This window comes from Leucopleurus acutus, assembly GCF_964270905.1.
Source record: "Leucopleurus acutus genome assembly, chromosome: 11".
In the NCBI taxonomy this organism is placed as follows: domain Eukaryota; kingdom Metazoa; phylum Chordata; class Mammalia; order Artiodactyla; family Delphinidae; genus Leucopleurus; species Leucopleurus acutus.
This window is the reverse complement of record NC_139152.1, coordinates 43,762,785-43,787,611: the sequence shown is the minus strand read 5'-3', so window position 1 is coordinate 43,787,611 and position 24,827 is coordinate 43,762,785. Positions and strand designations below refer to the sequence as shown.

Sequence of the window (24,827 nt, the reverse complement as noted above, 5' to 3'; positions counted from 1 at the left end):
TCCATTTCTGATAGAGGAATGTCAAAGTCTCCAACTATAATAGTGGATTCATCTATTTCTCCTAGCAGTTCTATCAGTTTTGGTCTCATGTATTTTGACATTCTGTTGTTAGGCACATGTATATTAAGGATATATTTGTCTTTTTGGAGTATTTATCCCTTTATCTTTATGTAATATTTCTTTATCCCTGATGACTTTCCTTGCTCTGAAGACTGCTCTGTCTGAAATTACTACTGAAATAGCTACTCCCCTTTACTTTTTTTTTTTTGCGGTATGCGGGCCTATCACTGCTGTGGCCTCTCCTGTTGCGGAGCACAGGCTCCAGATGCGCAGGCTCAGCGGCCATGGCTCACGGGCCCAGCCGCTCCACGGCATGTGGGATCCTCCTGGACCGGGGCACGAACCCATGTCCCCTGCATTGGCAGGGGGACTCTCAACCACTGCGCCACCAGGGAAGCCCTCCCCTTTCTTTTGATTAGTGTTACCATGGTATATCTTTTTGCATCCCCTTACTTTTATTCTATACATGTCTTTATATTTAAAGTGTGTTTCCTATAAACAACATATAGTTGGGTCTTGTTTTTTGATCCACTCTGATCATCTCTTTTAATTGGTGTATTTAGACTATTGACATTTAAAGTGATTATTGATAGTTGGTTTAATATCTACCATATTCGTTACGCTCACAGTTCAGGAGGCCAGAAGTCCGGAATCAAGGTGCAGGCAGAGCCATGCTCCCTCTGGAGGCTCTCAGGAGAATCCTTTCCTTACCTCTTCCAGCTTCTGGTGGCTTCCAACAATTTTTGGCTTGTGGCCACATCACTCCAATCTCTGATTCTGCCTTCACATCACCTTCTTCTTTGCCTCTTTCTTATAAGGGTACTTGTGATGGCATTGAGGGCCCAACTGTATAGTCTAGGATAACCTCTTCATCTCAAAACCCTTAATTTAGTCATCATATAAGGTAACATTCACAGGTTCTAGGAATTAGAACATGGGCATATCTTTGAGAACTGTTATGGGTTGAATTGTGCACCCATATTTACATGTTGAAATCTTAGTCCCAAGTACCTCAGAATGTGACCTTATTTGGAAAGAGGATCATAGACGTAATTAGTTGATATGAGGTCATACTGGAGTAGGGTAGGCCCCTAATCCAGTATAACTGGTGTCCTTATAAAAAGAGGAAACAGGACACAGACGTACACCCAGGGAATAAAGATTGGAGTTATGCTGCCACAAGCCAAGGAAGACCAAAGATTGCTGGCAAACCGCCAGAAGCTAGGAGAGAAACATGGGACAGATTCTCCTTCACATCCTTCGGAGGGAACCAGCCCTGCTGACATCTTGATTTTAAACTCTGGCCTCCAGAATTATGAGACAATAAATTTCTGTTGTTTAAGACCCCAGGGTTGTGGTACTTTGTCAGCTCTAGCAAACTAGTATAGGAGCTGTTATTGACCTACCACACCATGGTTGAAATTAGCAGTTTGCTATAGTGAGTTGTTACCAAGAAGTAGGGACTAGGAGTACCACAGTCTACTTAGATCTTCCCTGACCCCTATCGGTGTGCTTGATGGTTTTTATATTTATCCTTTCTCTCCTCTCTTCTCCTAACAGATGGGCCTGTTGTAATGTGATATGACGGTTAATAGGATCCCATTACCACCTGCTGGTTTGTCTCCATTCTGATATAATGGGGGGAAGGTAGGGGAGTGGGGGTTCTATGTAACTGGATCAATTTATCATTTTAGACAACAATCAAAAATTGACTATAGGTTTTCACAAATGTCTCTAGTGAGAGACTTAGTGTACACAGAGGATCCATTGTTAAAATCAAGGCATTTCCTATTGTGTATTTTTCCAGGTACCTCTAAACTTGAGTAAGCCTGGGGACACGTTTCCAAAAACTAGTCCATGAATAATTTTCTCAATTCATTCAGCGCTTCTTTAGCTTTTGTGGGTTCAATTTAATAAAAAAATATTTGAATATCTGCAATGTGCTGGACACCATGCTAGATACTGTGACAGAAAGATGGATAAGACATCAACAGATTCATTGTCTCATAGGGAAAGCAGACACATAAAAATGTAATTGCTTGTAATATGATAAATGTAATAATATAAGTATTTGCAAGTATTGAGAGGTCTATTAGACATCAGGGAAGGTTTCATGGAGGAAATGATGCTTTAACTGGTTTTGAAAGGTAAATAGAAATTTGCCAGACAGAGAAGGTGGAGAAGAACATTCCACACATAAGAGAACAGCAGATACAAAAGAATGAAACAGCATAGCATGTTCAGAGAAACTGCAGATACCTTTATGTTGCTGGAGCATAAATTTTGGTGGAGAGCAGCAAGAGGTGAGGCTGGAGAGGTTAGCCGGGGCAGTTTCCCCAGTATTTGATGTTGTTGCTATATTAGATCACTATGAAAGTCAAGGAGCATGTGGATAAGTGTTACTGTTAGGCAGCATAGATTCCATTCTTTTCCCCTGCCTGCCTGTGTTCTTTTATTATAGACTTCTATTCAGTGGCCAACATTCTAAAATATATCTCTAATGGCTAAAAAGCAAACATCCAAATTTAATGAGTTTGCCATTTGCCTGGTTTTATTTCAGAACTTTCCAAGTTAGACACAAAGATAAATCAGCCGAATATGTCAACAAATCAGGGTAAGAAGTTTTTTCTGCATTAAATTAAGGTGACAAGGCAGAATCAGTATACCCTGTATAAGCTTCTGGTTTATTCTAGAGACTGCCAAACCATTTGAGTCTTGTCTTTGCCCATTTCTTCATCAGCCTGTAACCTCTTCTATGGTTCCTAAGGCTCTGGGCACTTAAGATTTGATAGCTTGCTTAAAACAAAAGTGTATTGCTGCATTTTGAAATTATTTTAGAGTGAGTGAGTGTAATCTTGTAAGCTTGCCCCAACAATCACTCAGTTTTGGAGACCGAGATCTCTCTCTCCTTCTCCTGTCCCCTCTGTCTTTCTCTCTCCGTCGCTCTCTCTCTTCCCCAGCTTTAATTTTTCTTTTGGCTTAACTGTTACAGTAGTAAATTGTATACGCCCTTACAAGGCAGGGTTTTAGTTATTGTATGCTCTGTACTGTGACTCATATATGCTCTGCTCAGTTTGTTGAAAGCATTCAGAATCTCCTGTATTATCAAGAAGTATTTAGAATATTCTTTTTCCGTAATGAAATTTTCAGCAGCCCAAGAGAAAAACACAGTGTAGTAGATTTTCCTAACTTTAATGGTTATGGTCCACACTGTTCACAATGCATGCTTGTCCTTCCCACCCATATGAGAGATCCAGGGATGACATCGCTTACTGTGTAGGAAATTAGACGATAAAAGTATTTGATGTTCTTTGGGACTTCCCCGGTGGAGCAGTGGTTAAGAATCTGCCTGCCAATGCAGGGGACATGGGGTTCAATCCTTGGTCCAGGAAGATCCCACTTGCCACGGAGCAACTAAGCCCATGTGCCACAACTGCTGAGCCTGAGCTCTAGAACCCATGTGCCACAACTGCTGAGCCTGTGCTGTAGGACCAACATGCTGCAACTCCTGAAACCCACACGCCTAGAGCCCATGTTCCGCAAAAAGAGAAGCCACCTCAATTAGAAGCCCGCGCACCACAACGAAGAGTAGCCCCCACTTGCCACGACTAGAGAAAGCCCATGTGCAGCAACGAAGACCCAACACAGCCAAAAAATAATTAATTAATTTAAAAAACAAACAAAACAACAAAAAAAGTACTTGATGTTTTTCAGGGGCTCATTATATCTTAATAAGAATTTGGGAAGAGAGATGAGATTGAAAAATATAAGTCTGTAATTTCAATAAGAACTTAATAGGACTGTGTGATAATCATTTTGATCCAAAAAGAAGTTTCCTTGCTTTGTTAAGAACTAAAGTTGTCCCTTTGGGAACTTTAATGGTACCCCAACTAAGTGGCTACATCTGGAAAGTAGAATACTGAAAGGTCTACCATTAGGCAAGAGCTATGGAGAAAGCAATTAACCATGTAACTGACAGGGGACCAAGCCCTGCTGAATTGTCCCTGGGATTTCTCTGCTCCTAGGCACTGGCCCTTTAAAGTTCGTTGAGCATTTAATCCATCCAAGTAAGTAGCGACCAGCTAAAGAAAGATAATGGACCTGTTGTTGTTAATTCTTTAGCATAGTTCTCAAGAGTGCCCTGGCATTTAGTGAAGAGCCAGCTATTAGGTACTGAGGGAGAGGGGCAGCCAGGAATGAGAAAAGATGTCCTTCTGCCTGAAACTCCATACCTTAGTGAAGAGTGATCTTTAACTACTTCAGTTTCAAGAGCAGCATGATAGGGTGCCTCTCCTACTGTTTTGTCCTTCCCAACTCAGACACAATATAGCTATTGTTTTTAAGGAGCCCTGAGGCAAAAACTGATGATGAGATAGAATAATTTATTTGGTATACTATGTGAAAATGAAAATGGAATTCCACATTAGGGTCCAATTGATAAGTATTCTTAAAGGTATAGAACGAGATATTTTATTGCATATTCCATATCCACGTTCCTTACATAGAAAATGAGGAAAAATCTATATTCTGAAAACCATCATGTACTGGTTAGGAATGGTTTCAGCTACAAGTACCTAACGGTAGCTTAAAACTTCATGAACACCTGTAACACAAGTCTAAGAATTAAGACTGAGCAATTAAGCAAGGTTATTGAGGACTTCCTACCTCTCTGTTCTGCCATTTTTAGCTATTTTACCTTTTAGTCTCAAGTGTGTTGCCTCACTGTCAGAGGATGAGGAAGAAAAAAGGAGTAGCACCAGGAATTTTCTTCTTCTAGCTTTCCCTTTTGTAAGGAAGCAAATGCCATTCCCAGAAGTGCAGTCTTCTGCCCCAATCCCCAGTGGATTTCTGTGTCTCATTGGCCTGAACTGTGTGGTGGCTTTAATCTTAGCTGCATGGGAAACTGGAAAAATGAGTATCTGGCTTTTCAGCCTTTATAATGGGAGGCAAGCAAGGGAGAAGGGTTGGGAATGAGGGTTGGGTTTAGAAACTAATAGTGTCTTTCCCAAACCTCTTACATTTCTGTTCCCACCCCCACCCTACCCCCACCTTCCCCCAAGCAATCTAATATGCAAGGCATTAATTGACAACAGTCATTTCAGGACCAGAGAGGCCTGATAAGCCATACAGATTTCCAGTTTTAAAGCCACTGGACACAGAATTTAGTTTATGGCCTTACTGAAAAAAGTCACACGAAAATAGTATTAAAAAGAGAGAGGGAGGACTTCCCTGTTGGCGCAGCAGTTGAAAGTCCACCTGCCGATACAGGGGACATGGCTTCCAGCCCTGGTCCGGGAAGATCCCACATGCTGCAGAGCAGCTAAGCCCGTGTGCCACAACTACTGAGCCTGTGCTGTAGAGCCTGTGAGCCACAACTGCTGAGCCTGCGTGCTACAACTACTGAAGCCTGCAGGCCTAGAGCCTGTGCTCCGCAACAAGAGAAGCCAATGCGACGAGAAGCCTGTGCACCACAACGAAGAGTAGCCCCTGCTCGCTGCAACTAGAGAAAGCCCGCGTGCAGCAATGAAGACCCAATGCAGCCATAAATAAATAAATAAATAAATTTAATAATAAAAAGAGAGAGAGAGAGGGATTCTGGGAAGGTGGCAGAGTAGAAAGGATCAAGAATCTGTTTCCCCACATAGACAATTGCACTAGCAGAATCTGTCTGATGTTAACTATTTTGGAAATTTGGAGTCTGTTGAAGGCTTGCAACTTCTAGGGGAAGAATTGGAGGATAAATTGTGGTTAATTTCAGTCAATTTCAGCTCAGCACAGTAGCAGTTACCCATCACCCCACCCTCAGCCAGTGCCAAGCATCTGTGCATGTGTTCCTAGAGCAGTTTGCACACAGCATGTGGGGGAGCTAGGATGGTCAAAAAGGTCCTTTCCTCTAAGTAGCAGAGATCTATGCTCTGGGTGCTGATTGTTGCTTCTGATCACAGAGGTATAGACAGGTAGCCATTTTGTTGAACCTCTTCACATTGTTACAAGCCCCTCCTTCTCTGGCTCAAGTGACTTCTAGGGGATTTAAAGGTCCTGTGCCCTTTTTCTCCCCTTCATTTTTCACTTTTTTCCCCTTTTGGAAGCCAGACATTAAAGTCAAGGACATTCAAAAACAGCCACATATATGGGGAAAATTAGGAAGTGACTGTGCATACCTAGGGAATGTGTCAGAAAAGACCTAAGAAGGCATTAAATTTACACCTCATGCTGATCCTTGGCACAGAGACCCTACAACAATCATAAAAACAAAAACAATATCAAAAATCAGCAAATTCTGCAGAAGGGAGAAAGAATATGATTTCCAGAGTTGTTTTATTAGATTGAAATGACTGGTGTTCAACAAAAAACCACAAGGCGTACAAAGCAACAGCAAAGTATGGCCCATTCAAAGGATAAAAAAAAATGGGGCTTCCCTGGTGGCACAGCGGTTGAGAGTCTGCCTGCCGATGCAGGGGACACGGGTTCGTGCCCCAGTCCGGGAAGATCCCACATGCCGCGGAGCGGCTGGGCCCATGAGCCATGGCCGCTGAGCCTGTGCGTCCGGAGCCTGTGCTCCACAACAGGAGAGGCCATGGCAGTGAGAGGCCTGCATACCGCAAAAAAAAAAAATCAACATAAACTGTCCCTGAGAAAGGCCTCATGACAGATTTGCTAGACAAAGACTTTAAAACACCTGTCTTAAATCTCAAAGAACTAAAGGAAGATGTAGAGAAAGTCAAGAAAACAATGTATGAACAAAACATAAATATCAATAAAGAGATAGAAAACCTAAAAAATTCTGGAGCTGAAAATTCAGTTACTGAAATGATAAATTCACTAGAGGGATTCAAAGGCAGATTTGAGCAGGCAGAAGAAAGAATCAGTGAACTTGAAAATAGGAGTTTGGGGAATTCCCTGGCAGTCCAGTGGTTAGGACTCAGTCCTTTCACTGCCAGGGCCCAGGTTTGATCCCTGGTTGGGGAAGTAAGACCCCGCAAGCTGTGCAGCGAGGCCAAAAAAAAACAAAAAGAAAAGAAAAGAAAATAGGCATTTGGAAATTATCAAGTGTGAAGAACAGAAAGTGAATACTGACAAGAAGCAAGCAAAGCCTGAGGGACCTGTGGGATACCATCAGGCAGACAAATATATGCATTGTTGGAGTTCCAGAAGTACAGGGAAGGAGGCAGGGAGGGAATAGAGAAAGAGAGAAGAAGGGACAGAGAGAAAAATTGAGGAAATAATGTCTGAACAATTCCCAAATTTGGTGAAAGACATAACTATAAACATCCAGAAAGCTCATACTCCTGGGGCCTTCCCTGGTGGTCCAGTGGTTAAGACTTTGCCTTTCAATGCAGAGGGTGTGGGTTCGATCCCTGGTCGGGGAGCTAAGATCCCACCTGCCTCAGGGCCAAAAACCCCAAAACAGAAGCAATATTACAACACATTCAATAAAGACTTAAAAAAACTTTTTAAAAACCCCTCAAATTCCAAGGAAGAAGAACTCAGAGACCCACATCAAAACACATTATAACAAACTTTCAAAGGCCAAAAACAAAGAAAGAATCTTGAGAGCAGCAAGAGAGAAGTGAATCATCACATACAAGGAATCATCAATAAGATTATAAGTAGACTTCTGATCAGAAACTTTGGAGGCCAGAAAACAGTTGACCAAACATATGCAAAGTGCTAAAAAAAAAAACCTGTCAACCAAGAATCCTATATCCAGCAAAGCTGCCCTTCAAAAGTGAGAGAGAAATTAAGACATTCCCAGAGAGGTAAAAGCTGAGGGAGTTCGTGACTGCTAGACCTGCCATGCAAGAAATGCTGGAGGGAGTCTTGAAAAGTGAAATGAAAGTATACTAGACAGTAACTCAAAGCTGTGGGGAAAAATAAGAATCTCAAGAAAGGTAAATACATGGGCAATTATAAAGCTAATATTATTACTGTAAGAATGAATGACTTGTAATTGTACTTTTTGTTTCCTACATGATTTAAGACAGTAATACATTTAAGGAAAAAAATTTATATTGTAAAAGCTAGTATTACTGTAACTTTGGTTTGTCACTTCAAATATTGTTTTCCATGTAATTTAAGAGATTAATGCATTTAAAAAATTATGTTTTGGGGTCCGCAATGTATAAAGTTGTAATTTTGTGACATCAGCAGCTGAAAGGGGTAGGCAGAGAAATGTAAAGGAGCGGAGTTTTTGTATGTTACTGAAGTTAAGATGGTATACATTCAAATTAGAGTATTAAAACTTTAGTATATTAAATGTAATCCCCATGGTAGCCACAAAGAAAATAGTTGTAGAATATACACAAAAGGAAATGAGAAAGAAATTTAGACCTTTCACTACAAAAACTCAACACAAAAGAAGACAGTAATGCAAGAAATGAGGGGCAACAAAGCTATAAGACATATGGAAGACAAACAGCACAATGACAGAAGTAAGTTCCTCCTTATTAGTAATTACTTCAAATGTAAATGGATTAAACTCTCCACTCAAAAGACAGAGATTGACAGAATGGATAAAAACACATGATCCAAAAAAGAATGCAGTATTGCCATTTGCAGCAACATGGATGAACCTAGAGAACATCATGCCAAGTGAAATAAGCCAGACAGAGAAAGACAAATATTATATGATATCAGTTATATGTGGAATCTAAAAAATAATGCAAATGAATCTTTATAAAACAGAAACAGACTCACAGACCTAGAAAATAAACTTATGGTTACCAAAGGAAATGGAGGCATAAATTAGGAGTATGAGATTAACAGATACACACTACTGTATATAAAATAGATAAGCAATAAGGATTTACTGTATAACACAGGAAACAATACTCAATATCTTGTAATAACCTATCATTGAAAAATAATGTGAAAAAATATATATGTATAACTGAATCACTTTGCTGTACACCAGAAACTAATGCAATATTGTAAATCAACTACACTTTAATAAAAACAAAACAAAACAAAATACCCTATATGATCCAACTGTATGCTGTCTACAAGAGACTTACTTGAGACCCAAAGACACAAATAGGTTGCAAGTGAATGGATGGGAACTTCTCTGGTGGTCCAGTGGGTAAGACTTTGTGCTCCCAATGCAGGGGGCCCAGGTTCAATCCCTGGTCAGGGAACTAGATGCTGCATGCATGCCACAACTGAGTTCTCATGCCACAACTAAGAAGTCCACAACTAAGAGTTCACATGCCACAACGAAGAAGTCTGTGTGCTGCGACAAAGATCCCACATGCTGCAACTAAGACTCAGTGCAGCCAAAATAAAAATAAATAAATATTTTTTTAAAGTGAATGGATGAAAAAAGATGCTCCATGCAAATAGTATTCAAAAGAGCAGAGTGGTGGCTCCACTAACACCAGAATAAATAGATTTTAGATCAAAATAGGTTACAAAGACAGGAGACAAAGAAGGACATTATATATTAATAAAAGTTTCAGTGCAGTAAGAAGATATATCAACTATGTATAAGACTCTTAGAAGAAAAATAGGACAAAAGCTTCATGATATTGGATTTGACAGTGATTTCTTGGATATGACACCAGAGGAGCAAGTAAGAGAAAAAAATAGGTCGGATTTTATTAAAATTAAAACATTTTTGTACATTTAAAGACAATGTCCACAGAGTAAAAAGGCAACCTACAGAATGGGAAAAAATCTTTGCAAGTCATATATTGGATACAGGATTAATACCCAGAATGTTTAGAGAATTTCTAAAATTCAGCAACAGCAAAAAAACAACCTGATAAAAAAATAGGCGAGGGACTTCCCTGGTGGCGCAGTGGTTAAGAATCCGCCTGCCATGCAGCGGACATGGGTTTGAGCCCTGGTCCAGCAAGATCCCACATGCCGTGGAGCAACTAAGCCCGTGCGCCACAACAACCGAGCCTGCATTCTAGAGCCCACGAGCCACAACTTCTGAGCCCGCATGCCACAACTACTGAAGCCCATGCTCTACAACAAGAAAAGCCACTGCAATGAGAAGCCTGCACATTGCAATGAAGAGTAGCCCCTGCTTGACGCAACTAAAGAAAGCTCATGCACAGCAACGCAGACCCAACACAGCCATAAATAAATAAATAAATAATTTAAAAAAAAAATAGGCGAAAACGTTGAATAGACATTTCTCCAAAGAAGATATATACAAGTAGCCAACCAGCACATGAAAAAATGCTTAATATCACTCATCATTAGGGAAATGCAAATCAAAACTACAATACTACTTCACACCCATTAGAATGGTTACTTAAAAAAAAAAAACAGATAATAACCAGTGTTGGCAAGAATATGGAGAAATTGGAACTCTTCTGACCTGTTGGTGGGAATGTAAGATGGTACAGCCAATGAGGAAAACAGTATGACAGTTCCTCAAAAAATTAAAAATAGGGTTACTATATGATCCAGCAATTCCACTTTTGGGTATATACCCAAAAGAACTGAAAGCAGAGATATTTGTACAACTGTATTCATAGCATTATTCACAATATCTAAAATGCAAAAGCAACCCAAGTGTCCATCTACTGATAAATGAACAAAAAAATGTGGAATATACATACAGTGGGCTATCATGCAGCCTTAAAAAGAAGGAAATTCTGCAATATGCTACAACGTGGAGGAACCTTGAAGATGTGCTGAGTGAAATAAGTCACAAAAAGACAAATACTGTATGATTTCACTCATATGAGGTACTTAGAGTAGTCAGAATCATAAGGACAGAAAGTATAATGGTGGTGCCAGGGAATGAGGGGAGGGGAGAATGGGGAATTATTGTCTAATGGGTATAGAGTTTCAGTTCTACAAAATAGAGTTGGAGACTTCCCTGGTGGTGCAGTGGTTGAGAATCTGCCTGCCAATGCAGGGAACATGGGTTCGAGCCCTGGTCCGGCAAGATTCCATATGCCTCGGAGCAGCTAAGCCCGTGTGCCACAACTATTGAGCCTACGCTTCAGAGCCTATGCTTTAGAGCCTGCAAGCCACAACTACTGAGCCCACGTGCCACAACTACTGAAGCCCACGCACCTAGAGCCCATGCTCTGCAACAAGAGAAGCCACCGCAGTGAGAAGCCCACGCACCGCAACGAAGAGTAGCCCCCGCTCGCCGCAACTAGAGAAAGCCCGCACGCAGCAATGAAGACCCAACACAGCCAAAAAATAAATTAAAAAAAGAAAAAGAGTTATGGGGGATGGATGGTGGTGATGGTTGCCAACAACATGAATGTATTTAATACCACTGAACTGTACATTTAAAACGGTTTATATGGTAAATTTTGTGTTATGTATATTTTACCACAATAAAAAAATAAAAAGAGCAAGAGGAGGAGCAGAAAAGATTTATACTTACTGCTTTCCTGTGATACTAGGGAATCCCATGGAAGTTGAGATGACCAGGACTTTCTAAGTACATTGAAACCTGAAGTAAAATTATATTTTTCAATCCCATAATAAACAAGATTCATAAATAAAATAAAATACCTATTTTTCCTCAGTTAAACTGACAAGAAATTATATTTGCCACCCTCTTTTCTACACTGCCCAATCCCTAGTTGGAGTTGGCCTGTATGACCTTTGGAGCTTGTTTCCTTTCTGCTGTGATTTATTAGGCAAAAGATACCACCCATGGGGCTCATGATTTTTCACATTTGTCATAAACAGGAGGAGGGAACAGGAACGAAAATAAAATGAGCGATTGGGTGTGGCTGAGTGTTAAAAACTTCTGCTACTTAGAGGAATAGTTGCATCATTGGTCTGTATGTTATGGAATAATGCATTAATGTTAATCCCAGATCCTAACAGTGAAGATCCAGCAATTCAGTGTTGACTGTGGGTTTGAATATCATTTTTCCACTCCCCAACCCCCAACTGGTTTGTTGATTTGATTGTAATATACCTTTTCCTCTTGTCAGCTTCTCCAGGGTAAACTTTGTAAACAGAAGAATCCAGTTCTTGACATGGCTTGACTCCTGTGGGATGCTGATATTCTGCCCAGTAAAATTCAAGTAATTGAGATCCTAAAAGAAAATGCTTAAAAGGATGTGGTTAAAATTACCACTAGTGGTTTGGGGAGTGAAGAAGGAAAAGGTTGCTGTTGATGAATTGACATTTTTTGCACAGAGCATTTTAGCTGGTAATAAAGTTCAGCAATGGACTCAGATACCCAAAGAAAGTAAATTGACCCACAAGACATGGCACCAGTATCCTTTCATACAACAGCAATATAACTCCAGTGTACTGAAAGAGTCCTAAGTGCCTTTCTGTAATAAAGGGAATCTGGTGTCTAACAAAACAGTGGGAACGATACACTGATTCTCACTTATTTGCATGATGAAATATACTTTGGAAGTAGAGATGGAAAGGGATCAGATCATTCTGAAAGTGTGCCCTGTTAAAGGTCTTAGGATCTAAAGGTGATAAAGCTTTTCAACAGTTTTTCTCATACCACTATATAAAACTTGACCTAATCACTTAAAAAGGAATTTATTGAGCGCCTATTGTGTGCTCTCCACGGGGTTAAGCCCCAACCTGGGGTTGGTGGGGAAGGTAAGGAATAAGTGTAGGGGAACTCCTTGGCGGTCCAGTGGTTAGGACTCGGCGGTATTACTGCCGGGGCCGGATTCAATCCCTGGTTGGGGAACTAAGATTACAAAAGCCACATGTCATGGCCATAAAAAAAAAAAAAAAAAAAAAGGAGTAAGTGTAGGATACATTTTTAACCCTCTGGTAGTTTATAGTTTAAAGGATAAAACTATATCCTTTATAGTGAGACCATGTAGACTAGAATTCTAAATTATATGGTGCAGATTGTTCAGAGTACCATACAAGTTCAGGAAAGATAGACTACTGAAAATTAGAGAAGCTTTCAAAAAGCAATTGGATTTCAGCTGGACCTTGGAAAGTTGTAGTACTTGGATAAACTGAGGGGAGAGAGGAAGGCATGTCTGAGAATAGGGCGATTGTGTGGAAGCACAAAATTGAAAACAGGTGGATTTTGCAGATCAGTAGAGACTGACCTGGATAGAAAGTGTTAGTGGAAAAATAGGAGAAAATAAAGTTATAAAAATACAAGAGGACCAGGGACTTCCCTGGTGGCACAGTGGCTAAGAATCTACCTGCCAGTGCAGAGGACACAGGTTCAAGCCCTGGTCTGGGAAGATCCCACATGCCACGGAGCAACTAAGCCTGTGCAGCACAACTACTGAGCCTGCACTCTAGAGTCCACAAACCACAACTACTGAGCCTGTGTGCTGCAAGTACTGAAGCCCACACGCCTAGAGCCCGTGCTCTGCCACAGGAGAAACCACTGCAATGAGAAGCCTGCGCACCTCATGAAAAGTAGCCCCCGCTCGCCACAACTAGAGAAAGCCCGCACGCAGCAACGAAGACCCAACGCAGCCAAAAATAAATAAATAAAATATTAAATTATTTTTAAAAAATCATTTACAAAAAATACAAGAGGACCAGAAAACTAATAGATTTTACATTGCTTTAAAATCTCCTTTGGAAATGATTTCAGCCCCCGCCACCCTCTGAGTCAAGAAATTCTTCCCAATGATTTAAATCCCCTTTGCTGCCATTTTGATCTTTTCCTGTTGTCTTAATTTTTGAAATTCTATTTGTTTCTTATTCTAAGCTCCTCCCATTAGGGTATTCTTGGTCCCCACTGGGCCCAGCCTTTAGTTCCATAGGAAAGAGCTGGTGTTTACAATATCAACTCTCCTTTTGAATGTTGATGATGAAAATACTCCTACCATTGTACACATGGATAAGAGTTTTATAAGTTGGGGATGCTTTGTAGCCCTTTAATGAGATATGCTAGTTGGCATTTATTCAACAGCTGTTTATTAAGCACCCACTATGTGCAGGTACTGTTCTAAGTGCTTGGAATACTTCCACGAGCAAACATATGAGGATTCTTGCCCTTGAGGGGCATATATTCTATCAGATGGCTTCTCTGCTAGACCAACTATCAAATAATGTCTCTCCTCTCAAAATTCCTTCTTTTTACAAGGGACTGATTTAGTCAGCTGCCAGAATCTTCTAAGACACTCAAACAGCCTTCCCCAAGCAGAAAATTCCTCAATCCACAGACAAAGAAATTTACCTTAGGTACAGTTTGGTGGGTTTTTCCCCCTCCCTTTAGTTTATACTCCTTCATTCCCCTGACAACATTTTCTCTTAGAATATTTTGAGAAGAAGTTTCCTGTTCTTATTTTTCCTCTGTAAATTACCTTGCTCACACATGCAGCCTATGAGCTGCTGCTGCTGTGGTTGTATTTATTTGTTGAACAATCCTGTACTTTGAAATGATTCATTCAAGAGCCATGAAGCATTCAAAGCAGGATGTGTGACTCATTTCGTAAACAGCAGCATCTTGAAGTAGAAAGCAGGAGCCTAAGATTGACTAAGGTACAAACGAAAGTTATGTTGGATTGAGGTATGTGTATTTAGTCCCTTCCCTTCTCCCTTTCCCCACTTTCCCAAATATAAATGCTGCATTGGGAATAGAAGCTCTGCAGTGAGGGTGAGAAGCCTTATTAAGACTGTTGCTGATCTCCCAGTTTCTTCTTTCAGGATATGTGATCAGCTGAAGTGATTAAATAGTGTTCAAAAAAAGGTCAGCTATTCTTGCCACCCTACTCAGCACCAAGATCACTGTATTCTATAGCTTTCTACCTATAGTTCTCAGTTTTCTCCCGCTTTTTCAAACTATTTTCTTTCATCAGAATATGCCCAAGTGTAGATACTGTAATAAAAGAAAGCTATTCTGTCCATGAAGCGCTGCCAAACCCACCAAGTTTGGAGAAGAGAGTAGTTAGGTTTCAGCGTAAGTGACTTTCAGACTATCATAACTATAAACTCAGTTGCCTGATAGTTTAGGCATTCAGGGCTCATTTCCTAATAGCTAAAGAGTTCTGATTTGTCTCCTTCCCCCAGCCTACTCTTCTAAAACAAGGAAAGGGACGTGAATTAATCATAGGTCAGGATATAAGAGCATTTTTAAATGTGAGACAAATCCACATGGAAACTGGAGCTGTGGTGGCCAAAAACAACATTTCAGGAATGAATTTGGCTAGGGGTTGAGTGCATACTGCACAGAAATTTCATTAGTCACAAAACTTTACCAAGGATTTACTTGAAACTACTACATTTCTGATGCCCATATGCTTGTGCTTGGCTCAGAGTCAAAAGACAAACATTTAGCTTTAGTTTGGCCTGAGCTCTCATTTGCCCTGAGCCTTCTCTTCAATTCTGTTTAGTGTTGCTGTTTCAGAAAGCTTCTGGGAGACTAGTCTTAACGGGATTAGGAAAAGAACTCTAAGTACTGACCTATTTAGAATTATTCTACAAAGAAAAACTAATTTTTACTACAATACCGGTCTGCCTTGAGATTTAAAAAGGGAAAGAGGAGAGAACTAACTGAATACATGCTGTATGCCAGGTACTAAGTGTTTTATATAATTATTTCATTTAAAAGCTTAAGAAAAGTGGGGTATGAGGGGGCCTTCTGGGGTGCCCGAGATATTTCATCTCTCGATCTGGGTTGTAATTACACCAGCATGTACTTATATAAAAATTCATTGAGCTGTATACTTGAGATTTTTTACAGTTTGTATACATTATACATCAACTTTTTAAAAATTAAAAAATTTAAGGCTTCAGGGACTTCCCTGGTGGTGCAGTGGTTAAGAATCCACCTGCCAATGCAAGGGACACGGGTTCGAGCCCTAGTCCGGGAAGATCACACATGCCGTAGAGCAGCTAAGCCTGTGCAGCACAACTATTGAGCCTGCGCTCTAGAGCCCATGAGCCACAACTACTGAAGCCCGCACGCCTAGAGCCCGTGCTCCGCAACAAGAGAAGCCACCGCAGTGAGAGAAGCCCGCGCACGGCACGAAGAGTAGCCCCCGCTTGCCACAACTAGAGAAAGCCTGTACACAGCAACGAAGACCCAACACAGCCAAAAATAAATAAATAAAATAAATTTTTTAAAAAATTTAAGGCTTCATTCATTGACATGTATTCCTGATTTCCAGTTCACACCATGCTTGTTCTTCAAGCCATTCCTAACTTTATTTGGCTCTGCTTATTTTGTCAGTTTGCTAGTAGGTAGGATTCCAGTTTCTCTTCTTTTTTTTCATTAATTAATTATTTATTTATTTATTTTGGCTGCGTTGGGTCTTCATTGCCGCGCGCGGACTTTTCTCTCTGGTTGTGGCGAGCGGGGGCTACTCTTCATTGCGGTGTGTGTGCTTCTCATTGCGGTGGCATCTCTTGTTGTGAGCACGGGCTCTAGGCACGTGGACTTCAGTAGTTGTGGTGCACTGGCTCAGTAGTTGCGACCTGCGGGCTCTAGAGCACAGCCTCAGAAGTTGTGGCGCACAGGCTTAGTTGCTCCGCGGCATGTGGGATCTTCCCGGACCAAGGATCGAACCTGTGTCCCCTGCATTGGCAGGCGGACTCTTAACCACTGCCCCACCAGGGAAGTCCCAGGGTTCCAGTTTCTCATCACAGCAGGATGGGTGAGAATGAAACTTCCTAGAAATGGAAACTTTTTATCAAAACTGTACTTTCACTGCCCATCCTAATACTAATACCACTTTTCAGATTGACTCCCTCATAGTCCTGATATTCCATTTTATGCTTCTTAACATTTCTTAAACTAAGAAAATTTCCTTTCTTGATTTTTTTTTTCCCTCCATTGGGGAGTAAAATTCAGAAGTAGCCAAAATTGTTTTGATTTGCTTTTTCTGTTACCTCCTTGCTACTAACAAGGCAGTGCATGAGAATTCCATTTAGTCTTTTCTCCCAATTACAAACAGTACCTTCTGTCTCCATCTTCCTAATTTCCCTATCCTAAGTATTTGCAGATCAGTAGTACGTCAGCCATTTTATGAAATGAGGTTGGGAGTTTTCTGCCTGTGTTTTTTTCCTTCCAAGTTTCAGATCCAAAAACATGTGTTGGCAGTTTGGCAAGAGAAACTAAAAAACAGCCCTTTTTTTGGTTTGTTTGTTTCTTTCTTTCCCTGTTATCTTGTAGCAGGGTTTCTCAGCAGAGACACAAATGACATTTTGGGTCAGATAATTTTTTATTTTGGAGAGCTGGCCAGTGCATTATAGGATATATATCAGCATCCCAGGCCTCAACCCTCTAGAGTTCGGTAACATCCCCCAGGTTGTGACAAGCAAATATTTCTCCAAACATTGCCAAATGTCGGGGGCAGAGTTGCCCCTTGTTGAGAACCACTGCCATATAGTATAAACTGTATTTAGAAAAAATGTGTGTGGGGGGAAAAAATCAAGTTTGGGGAATTCCGTGGCAGTCCAGTGGTTAGGACTCCACACTTTCACTGCTGAGGGCCTGGGTTCAATCCCTGGTTGGGGAACTAAGATCCCACAAGCCACGTGGCATGGCCAAAAAAATAAATTAAAAAAAAAAAAAAGAATCAAGTTTGGCACATGATTAAAATTCCCATTAGATCTTCGAGCATGTTATCTAGGTCGGAGCTGTCCAAAAGAAATATATTGCAAATCACAAAATGCAAGCTACGTATCTAATTTTAAATTTTCTAGTAGAAACATTAAAAATCAAAAAGTGACATTAATTTTAATAATATTTTTATTTGACCCAGTGTATTCAAAATATTGTCATTTCAACATATAATCAAAATAAAATTAATGAGATATTTTACATTCTCTTTTTCTTTTTTTGTACTAAATCTTTGACTTAGTACAGTACATCTCAATTTAGACTAGCCGCATTTCAAGCGCTCAGTAGCCACACGCGGCTAGTGGCTGCCGTATTGGATAGGGCAAATCTAAATCATCTTGGTCTATGGATAGGGTACAAATTAGCACATAATACTTTCCCTCTCCCATTTATGCCAAGAAGCTGTCCTGATTCACTTACTTGAGCAAATAAGACTCTAAACTTTATTGTGTTGCTATTCACATCTTCTCCCAAGGCATATAAAATGCCTTCCTAATCCACTGTAACTCAAATTCTTTAGCCCCCATTTTGAATAATATCAGCCCTCAGTTTTCTTGGAGATGGTGAATATCTACATGTTTATTGATAATTATCATTATTTACCCTACAACCAGAGTGAATGTTCCCTAAATTGAGTGGCTCTTTGCCATAACCTTAGTCATAGGTAAGAGCAAAGAACAAAGGAAGACCCACGAAGGGTATTAACAAATGAGAGAGCTAGATTTTTAAATGGGCAATAATTCAGGGCTTCCCTGGTGGCGCAGATGGTTGAGAGTCCGCCTGCCGATGCAGGGGACACGGGTTCGTGCCCCGGTCCGGGAAGATCCCGCATGCCGTGGAGTGGCTGGGCCTGTGAGCCATGGCCACTGAGCCTGCGCGTCCGGAGCCTGTGCTCCGCAACGGGAGAGGCCACAGCAGTGAGAGGCCCGCGTACCGCAAAAAAAAAAAGGGCAGTAATTCAAAAAGGAAATCCTTTTGGGAGCCCCTAATGTATTTTTTAATAAGGTCAGATTTTTATCACTTAATTTTAGATGTTTTAATTGAGAAATTGCTTTTAGAGGTATGGTTTCCTAAGCATGTGGTTCAAGATTGATCTAGAGAATTCTTGAGTTAACTCTTAATAAACGAGAGAGAATATAAGGAACAATGAAAATCATAGCCAGAGTGACATTCACTTTGATTTAAAAAAAAAAAAACTTCAGTAAACTTTTATTCTCTCCCTCCTACTCTGGGCATACAAGAATTGTGTTAGAAATAGCAGGGAGAGATGACCGGAGCCGAGACCAGGCCAGTGCCCCTCTTCTTAAAATTCTGCCCTTTTGGCTCATCCTCTGAAGCATACTACCTGATTTAGTCAGGAGGGATTCTTAACTTTTGTGGTGTCATAACCCCCAATGGCAGTTTGGTGAGGCCTATGAACCCCTTCTCAGAATAATATTTTTAATTTTTTTTTTATTTTTATTTTTTTTGCGGTACATGGGCCTCTCACTGTTGTGGCCTCTCCCGCCGCGGAGCACAGGCTCCGGACACGCAGGCCCAGCGGCCACGGCCCACGGGCCCAGCCGCTCCGTGGCATGTGGGATCTTCCCGGACTGGGGCACGAACCCGTGTCCCCTGCATCGGCAGGCGGACTCTCAACCACTGCGCCACCAGGGAAGCCCCCAGAATAATATTTTTAAATCAATAAAATAAAAGACATAGGACTATAAAGGAAGCAATTATTTTGATATATAGTTATTAAAAATGTTTTTAAAATATTTGATAATTAACATATGTGCTTTTTTAAGCATAATGCTGTCTATAAGTTCTAGTGGTAGGTCTAGTGACTATCATAATTTTGAAGTAGTGATGAGTATAAAGGCTATTTTGAGATATCTGCAATAACTATAATGTGATATGAAAATATGTGCAATTTCTATTATGAATTAGGAATGCTAAATTTCAGTTAGAGTTTAGTGAAAATAAAGACGTGATTTTTTTTTTCTACCCACATTCACAGCTATCAAAACCCTGTGAGATGCTGATAGGTGGGAGATCCCTTCAGTCACCTTCAGTCCTCTTCATATCCCAGCTTTTGATTTGGAAAAAATAAAGAGCTCAAAGGGGAATAGGGTGGTGTGGAAGGGAGTGGGGGGTGTGCAGCAGAGAACTAGAGAACTAGAGGACAAACAGGAACTAGAGGACAAGCAAGTCAGGACTGTGCAGAGAAGTTGTAACAAGAAGCGGAGTTGCCTTTTAAAATATTAAATAGTCCTGGGCTTCCCTGGTGGCGCAGTGGCTGAGAGTCCGCCTGCTGATGCAGGGGACGTGGGTTCGTGCCCCGGTCCGGGAGGATCCCACATGCCACGGAGCGGCTGGGCCCGTGAGCCATGGCCACTGAGCCTGAGCGTCTGGAGCCTGTGCTCCGCAGCGGGAGAGGCCACAGCAGTGAGAGGCCCGTGTACAGAAAAAAAATGTATATATATTAAACAGTCCTAACGAGAGCGAAACCTGGAGGTTTAAAATCTTTCTCCAAGGGACTTCCTTGGTGGTGCAGTGGTTAAGTATTCACCTGCCAATGCAGGGGACACAGGTTCGAGCCCTGGTCAGGGAAGATCCCACATGCCTGTGGAGCAACTAAGCCCGTGCGCCACAACTAGTGAGCCGGCGTGCCACAACTACTGAAGCCCGTACTCCTAGAGCCTGTGCTTCACAAGAGAAGCTACTGCAATGAGAAGCCCACACACCGCAACAGAGTAGCCCCCGCTCACGCAACTAGAGAGAAAGCCCACGCGCAGCAACAAAGACCCAACGCAGCCAACAAAAATGAATAAATAAATAAAATAAAATAAATTCTAAAATAAAATAAAATCGTCCTCCAAGCAGTTTTGGATAAGCTGTATTTCCAATAGTAGAAAAGGACTTTTTTGCATGAAAGTCATTCTTCTGTATTCTGGAACATTGTGCCAATTTTTTAAAGCTACCTACAGGAAATTTCCTTCAAGTTACCTATAAATGTATTTTTGAAAAAAGATTGTTATTACCATTACATTTTGAAAACGTATACCTGTCTAATCCACTGTTCTTCCTATCCTTGTGAAATGATGTTTTTTTCCTCCTTTTTAGACTAGTTCTGCTCATTTCCTTTTACTGAATACCCAGCAATCCCAGACCCTCCATGGTGACTTGTTTAACCTAGAAATATACCCATGGTTAACAGACTGTTCCCCCCCCTTTCCCACCCCCACCCTAATTTCATTAGGAAAAATCTGTGACTGACAAAGTTGATATCTACGGTTCACCAGCGATAGAGAAAACTAAAGTTCTTGGCTAAATATCCCCACACTTTATTCGGTTTTGTCCTAGATCCATTGGAAACCACTAAGGCAGTGTTCTTTTGACTGTTGTACTTCTTGATTCTTCATATTTTCATTGAAATTTTCCTTCACCCTTCAGGCCTATAGGTCCAGCCTGGAAGGATTTTAGGTCTTAAGCTGGCTTTAGTTATGATAGGGCTCAGAGCAAATTTGGGAAAAGCTACTTTTAGATAAAATAAAGGAATTTAAACAGTTCAGTGTTGCTTTCTTGACTGGATAGGTGCTAGGATGGGGCCAACTCCTGTCTGGTTTGCAGTCAGGAAGAGCTGTGGATAGAGGGCTAAAGGTAGTTTTGGTGGGAAGTGTGTATCTATCTAATGAGGAAAGTGAAAAGAGGGGACTAACCAATCATTATTTTTAGAAACAAAAAGACAAATAGCACCATGTTTTGGAGCCTGGCTGGTGAAAGAGCTGTGGAAAACTGCAGCATCCAAGCTGTTACTGTGTTGCAGGCATGTTTTAATGAAGGAACTAGCCAGCCAGCCTCAGAGGAAATTTTGAGTGTATCATTGTTCTGAATTACTGCTGTTCATCTGTTCCCTTCACCTCCCCCTTCTGAAGAAGGGGTGGGAGCATAAATTATTGTCCAGTAACACTGTCTTACTTAGTCATAAACTGAGGCAGACCTAGCCTCACATTTTCATTGTCCTTTCACCCAAACCCTTAAATAAGTAAAATCTCTATACCATCTCCTTTTTCCCTTCCCTCATCCTGGCCACAGGCTTCTCCCTACCCAACAAAAATTTTTTGCTTGCATTTTTATTCTACCATTATATAGCCAACAACATTGCCCTGGCCCCTTTATGGCTGATGGAGCCCAGGCGGCCTGCCCGATTAAGGGAGACAGCATTTGGCCAATGGGGCTGGTGTGTGCCATTACTGCTGGCTGTTGGGCCTCTGTCCTCTACAGCTCCATCCTGGCTCATTAAAACCCTGAGCCAAAGATCTGGGCAGACGCCTGCTGCAGCACTGTGGGGGCCAGGAAGTTAAATTGTTCTCCTAATCCTGCATAATTTATCTCCCTGTTAGCCCGCTCATAAACAGTCCAATTCAGCCCCACTGTGGTCTGAATTTCCTATTTTTGTGATGACCAACTAGTACCCAGCCTTTCCCTTCTCCTTTCTTTATTATTTTTATTAAAAATTATTTTCCCCTTGTTTGCTACGAGTTTGCCTTAATGTTTTTTTCATTTGGAACCTCCTTCCTGGATCCCACTTCACCAACAATCTGTCCATTTCTCTAGTTTGGACCTGATATTACAGAGCAGTTGGTGCTATGGTCTTCCCCTTACCCTCTCCTCCAAGATTTCTAGTGCTTTGTTTTCTCCTTCCCTATTTTCTCTTTTTTAATCCATCTCCTCTCCTTTTCCATCATTTCCATTTTTTCCTCCTTTCTATTCCTTCTCCAGTCCCTCTTTCCAGGGACCAACCTTGTTGCAGGATGTTTGGTAGGACATTTTGAAAAGGCACTGAATGGCTTATTTTTTTTTCACATCTCTGCTTCTGTTTCGTTTCAGAGATTTACAAACGAGGACCACCTGGCAGTTCATAAACACAAGCATGAGATGACATTGAAATTTGGCCCAGCCCGAACTGACTCAGTCATCATTGCAGGTATTTGCTGCCCCAGAAGCCATGTGCCTTGATATCACCAGACAGTTAAGATTAATACCAGGGACCAGATGTACTGGGAGCTGTACTCCCCTTCTCCCATTAAGAGCCCTTATGTGATCTGCATTTAATCAGGAAAGAGGAACACTGAAAGCTCCCAAGTTTCTATTGTGTCCTCCACTCTCAGTTTTTAATACGATTGGGTTCTGTGGTTTTTGAGGTGGGTGTGTTGAGGTTTTGTTTTAGCTTTCTTTCAGTCTATTCCCTCCTTGCCTTCTTTTTATTAGGACTTTGGAAGATTTACAGACAAAAGACACCTTTGACATTTCTCCCTACCCACAGTGAAGGGGTGAACAAAAGAAAGCAAGAGAGCCGACCTAGCCTGGCTACTTCTCCTCCACTGGGTGTCAGTGTCGTCTTCCCCCCACCCCCAGTAGGCAGATTGTCAGTTTGTAAATTCAACTTCCCTTTATGAACCCAGACACCATTGAGGACAAACAAGACACTTAGTCAGTGGGACTTTTCTAGGCCGATTTGGGTGACCTGGAACCTCTCACTGGTTGTTTTAGATATTGTTTTGCTTACCTATGCCATTCTCAAGGGAGCATTCTCAGCAACTGCTCTCAAACCGTGCAGCAGTTCTGTTGTGCCATTTTCAGCTAGACAAACAAACCAAAATGGGTTTTTTCTTTTGATACCGTGAGGGGTTCTGATTTAGCCTGAGTTAAAGCAAGCTTACCCCAATGTTTAACCAAGGGGATTTAGTTGGTGATTACTGTATTATATCAGTTAATAACTCAGGTAAGGCACAATTTCTCTAAGTACTACTAGCCAAAATGCTGCCTGAGACACAGAGAAGGAAAGAGAGGACCTCCTACCATACTTCTGTACATGAAGAAAGGGGCTTGCACTGCAGATCCTGTTCCTTATTAATTCAGCAAGTATTTGTTGAGTATCTACTGTTTGCACCAGGCACTTTGCTCGAGTTGGGGACATTGTCATTGATGATCCTGAAGCAAGCCTGGGGGAGGTCCTTGGAAAGAGTGGAGAGGACGTGAGCGTATATGTAGGCAACACATACTTAAGTTTATTGTCAGGGCGTGTATACATGAAAAAAATGTCTAGTATTTGCAGTCAAGTGTAAGTGAATAATACAAACAATATCAATACTAAGAGAATTATTATTAAGTGAAATTGATTGGAGCAGTTTATGAAAGAGTTAAATTTGGGTCAAAGTTATCAAGTTGGAGAGGTTATTCCAAATGCGTGGAAAGGCCTATGCCGCCCTCCAGCAGTGGGGAGAGAAATTGATACAGGACAATCCCAAGGAGATAAAATGTTTTCCTGTTATTCTTCACATTCTGTTTTGGAGTGTTCGCCCCATCGCACACTTCAGCTATCCTATCTAGTCTGGTGATTCTCGTATCTCTAAATTAAGACCTGGTTATCTCACATGTATTTCAACACCTTATTGAACACTTACTTGGCTGTCTTTCTGTCATTCAAATCTTCATGTCAATGACTGTCAATTAGGGAACTCCTTGTCCCCTAAACCAGCGGTCCCCAACCTTTTTGGCACCAGGAACCGGTTTCATGGAAGACAGTTTTTCCTAGGACCACGGGCAGGGTGGGAGTGGGGGGGTAGGGGTAGGGTTCAGGGGGTGATGGGAGCGATGGGGGGCAGCAGATAAAGCTTTGCTCGGCTCACCTGCCGCTCACCTCCTGCTGTGCGGCCCAGCTCCTAACAGGCTGCGAACTGGTAACGGCCCGCCCACGGGTTGGGGACCCCTGCCCTAAACCAATTCCTCTCCTTTGTTATTCACTGATAGCAGTATTATCAAAATCTTGAGTTGTTTTATTCTTTCTTCAAATTCTGACTGTTCTGTTCTTTTCTGTTCTTCCTGCCATCCACTGTCACTGTGCTTGAATTCCTCCATAGTCTCCTAGCTGGCCTCCTTGACTCGTCTCTCATTCTAATCCACCTTTCATTCTGTCGAAAAGCCAGACTTCCTGAAATTCTTCTCTGCTCAAAATCTGTCATTATCTTCCTGTTTTCTCTTACTTTAAGGCTATTTATATTTGGGTTTTCAGGCTTTCTATAACCTAGCCCCATGGTGTCCACCCAACTTTATTTTATTTATTTATTTTTAAGTGTCTAGCCAGTTTATACACCACACTGGTAGTAGAATCAGGGCTGGTTCTCTTTCCACTGAATCAGGTACCTGCCTCTTTTAATATGATAATCTTCTAGGTGTGATAATAATCTTCTAGAAGTAGATTTCAACTTGATATCAGAAAATT

The 24,827-nt window shown here is 41.3% G+C and overlaps 1 protein-coding gene across 3 annotated transcripts in view; it reads left to right on the top strand.

Annotated features, from left to right (window-relative positions):
• Positions 1 to 24,827, top strand: part of LOC309968569 (cyclic AMP-dependent transcription factor ATF-7) — an 86,439-nt gene that overhangs the window by 41,084 nt on the left and 20,528 nt on the right. For 2 of the 3 annotated variants that reach the window (XM_082849858.1, XM_082849860.1), the window contains exon 2: positions 22,433 to 22,529. The exons of the other annotated variant lie outside the window; for it this stretch is intronic. In XM_082849858.1, the coding sequence (XP_082705984.1) occupies positions 22,433 to 22,529 (97 nt within the window). The remainder of the gene's footprint in view (positions 1 to 22,432; positions 22,530 to 24,827) is intronic. 3 annotated transcript variants of the gene reach the window in all.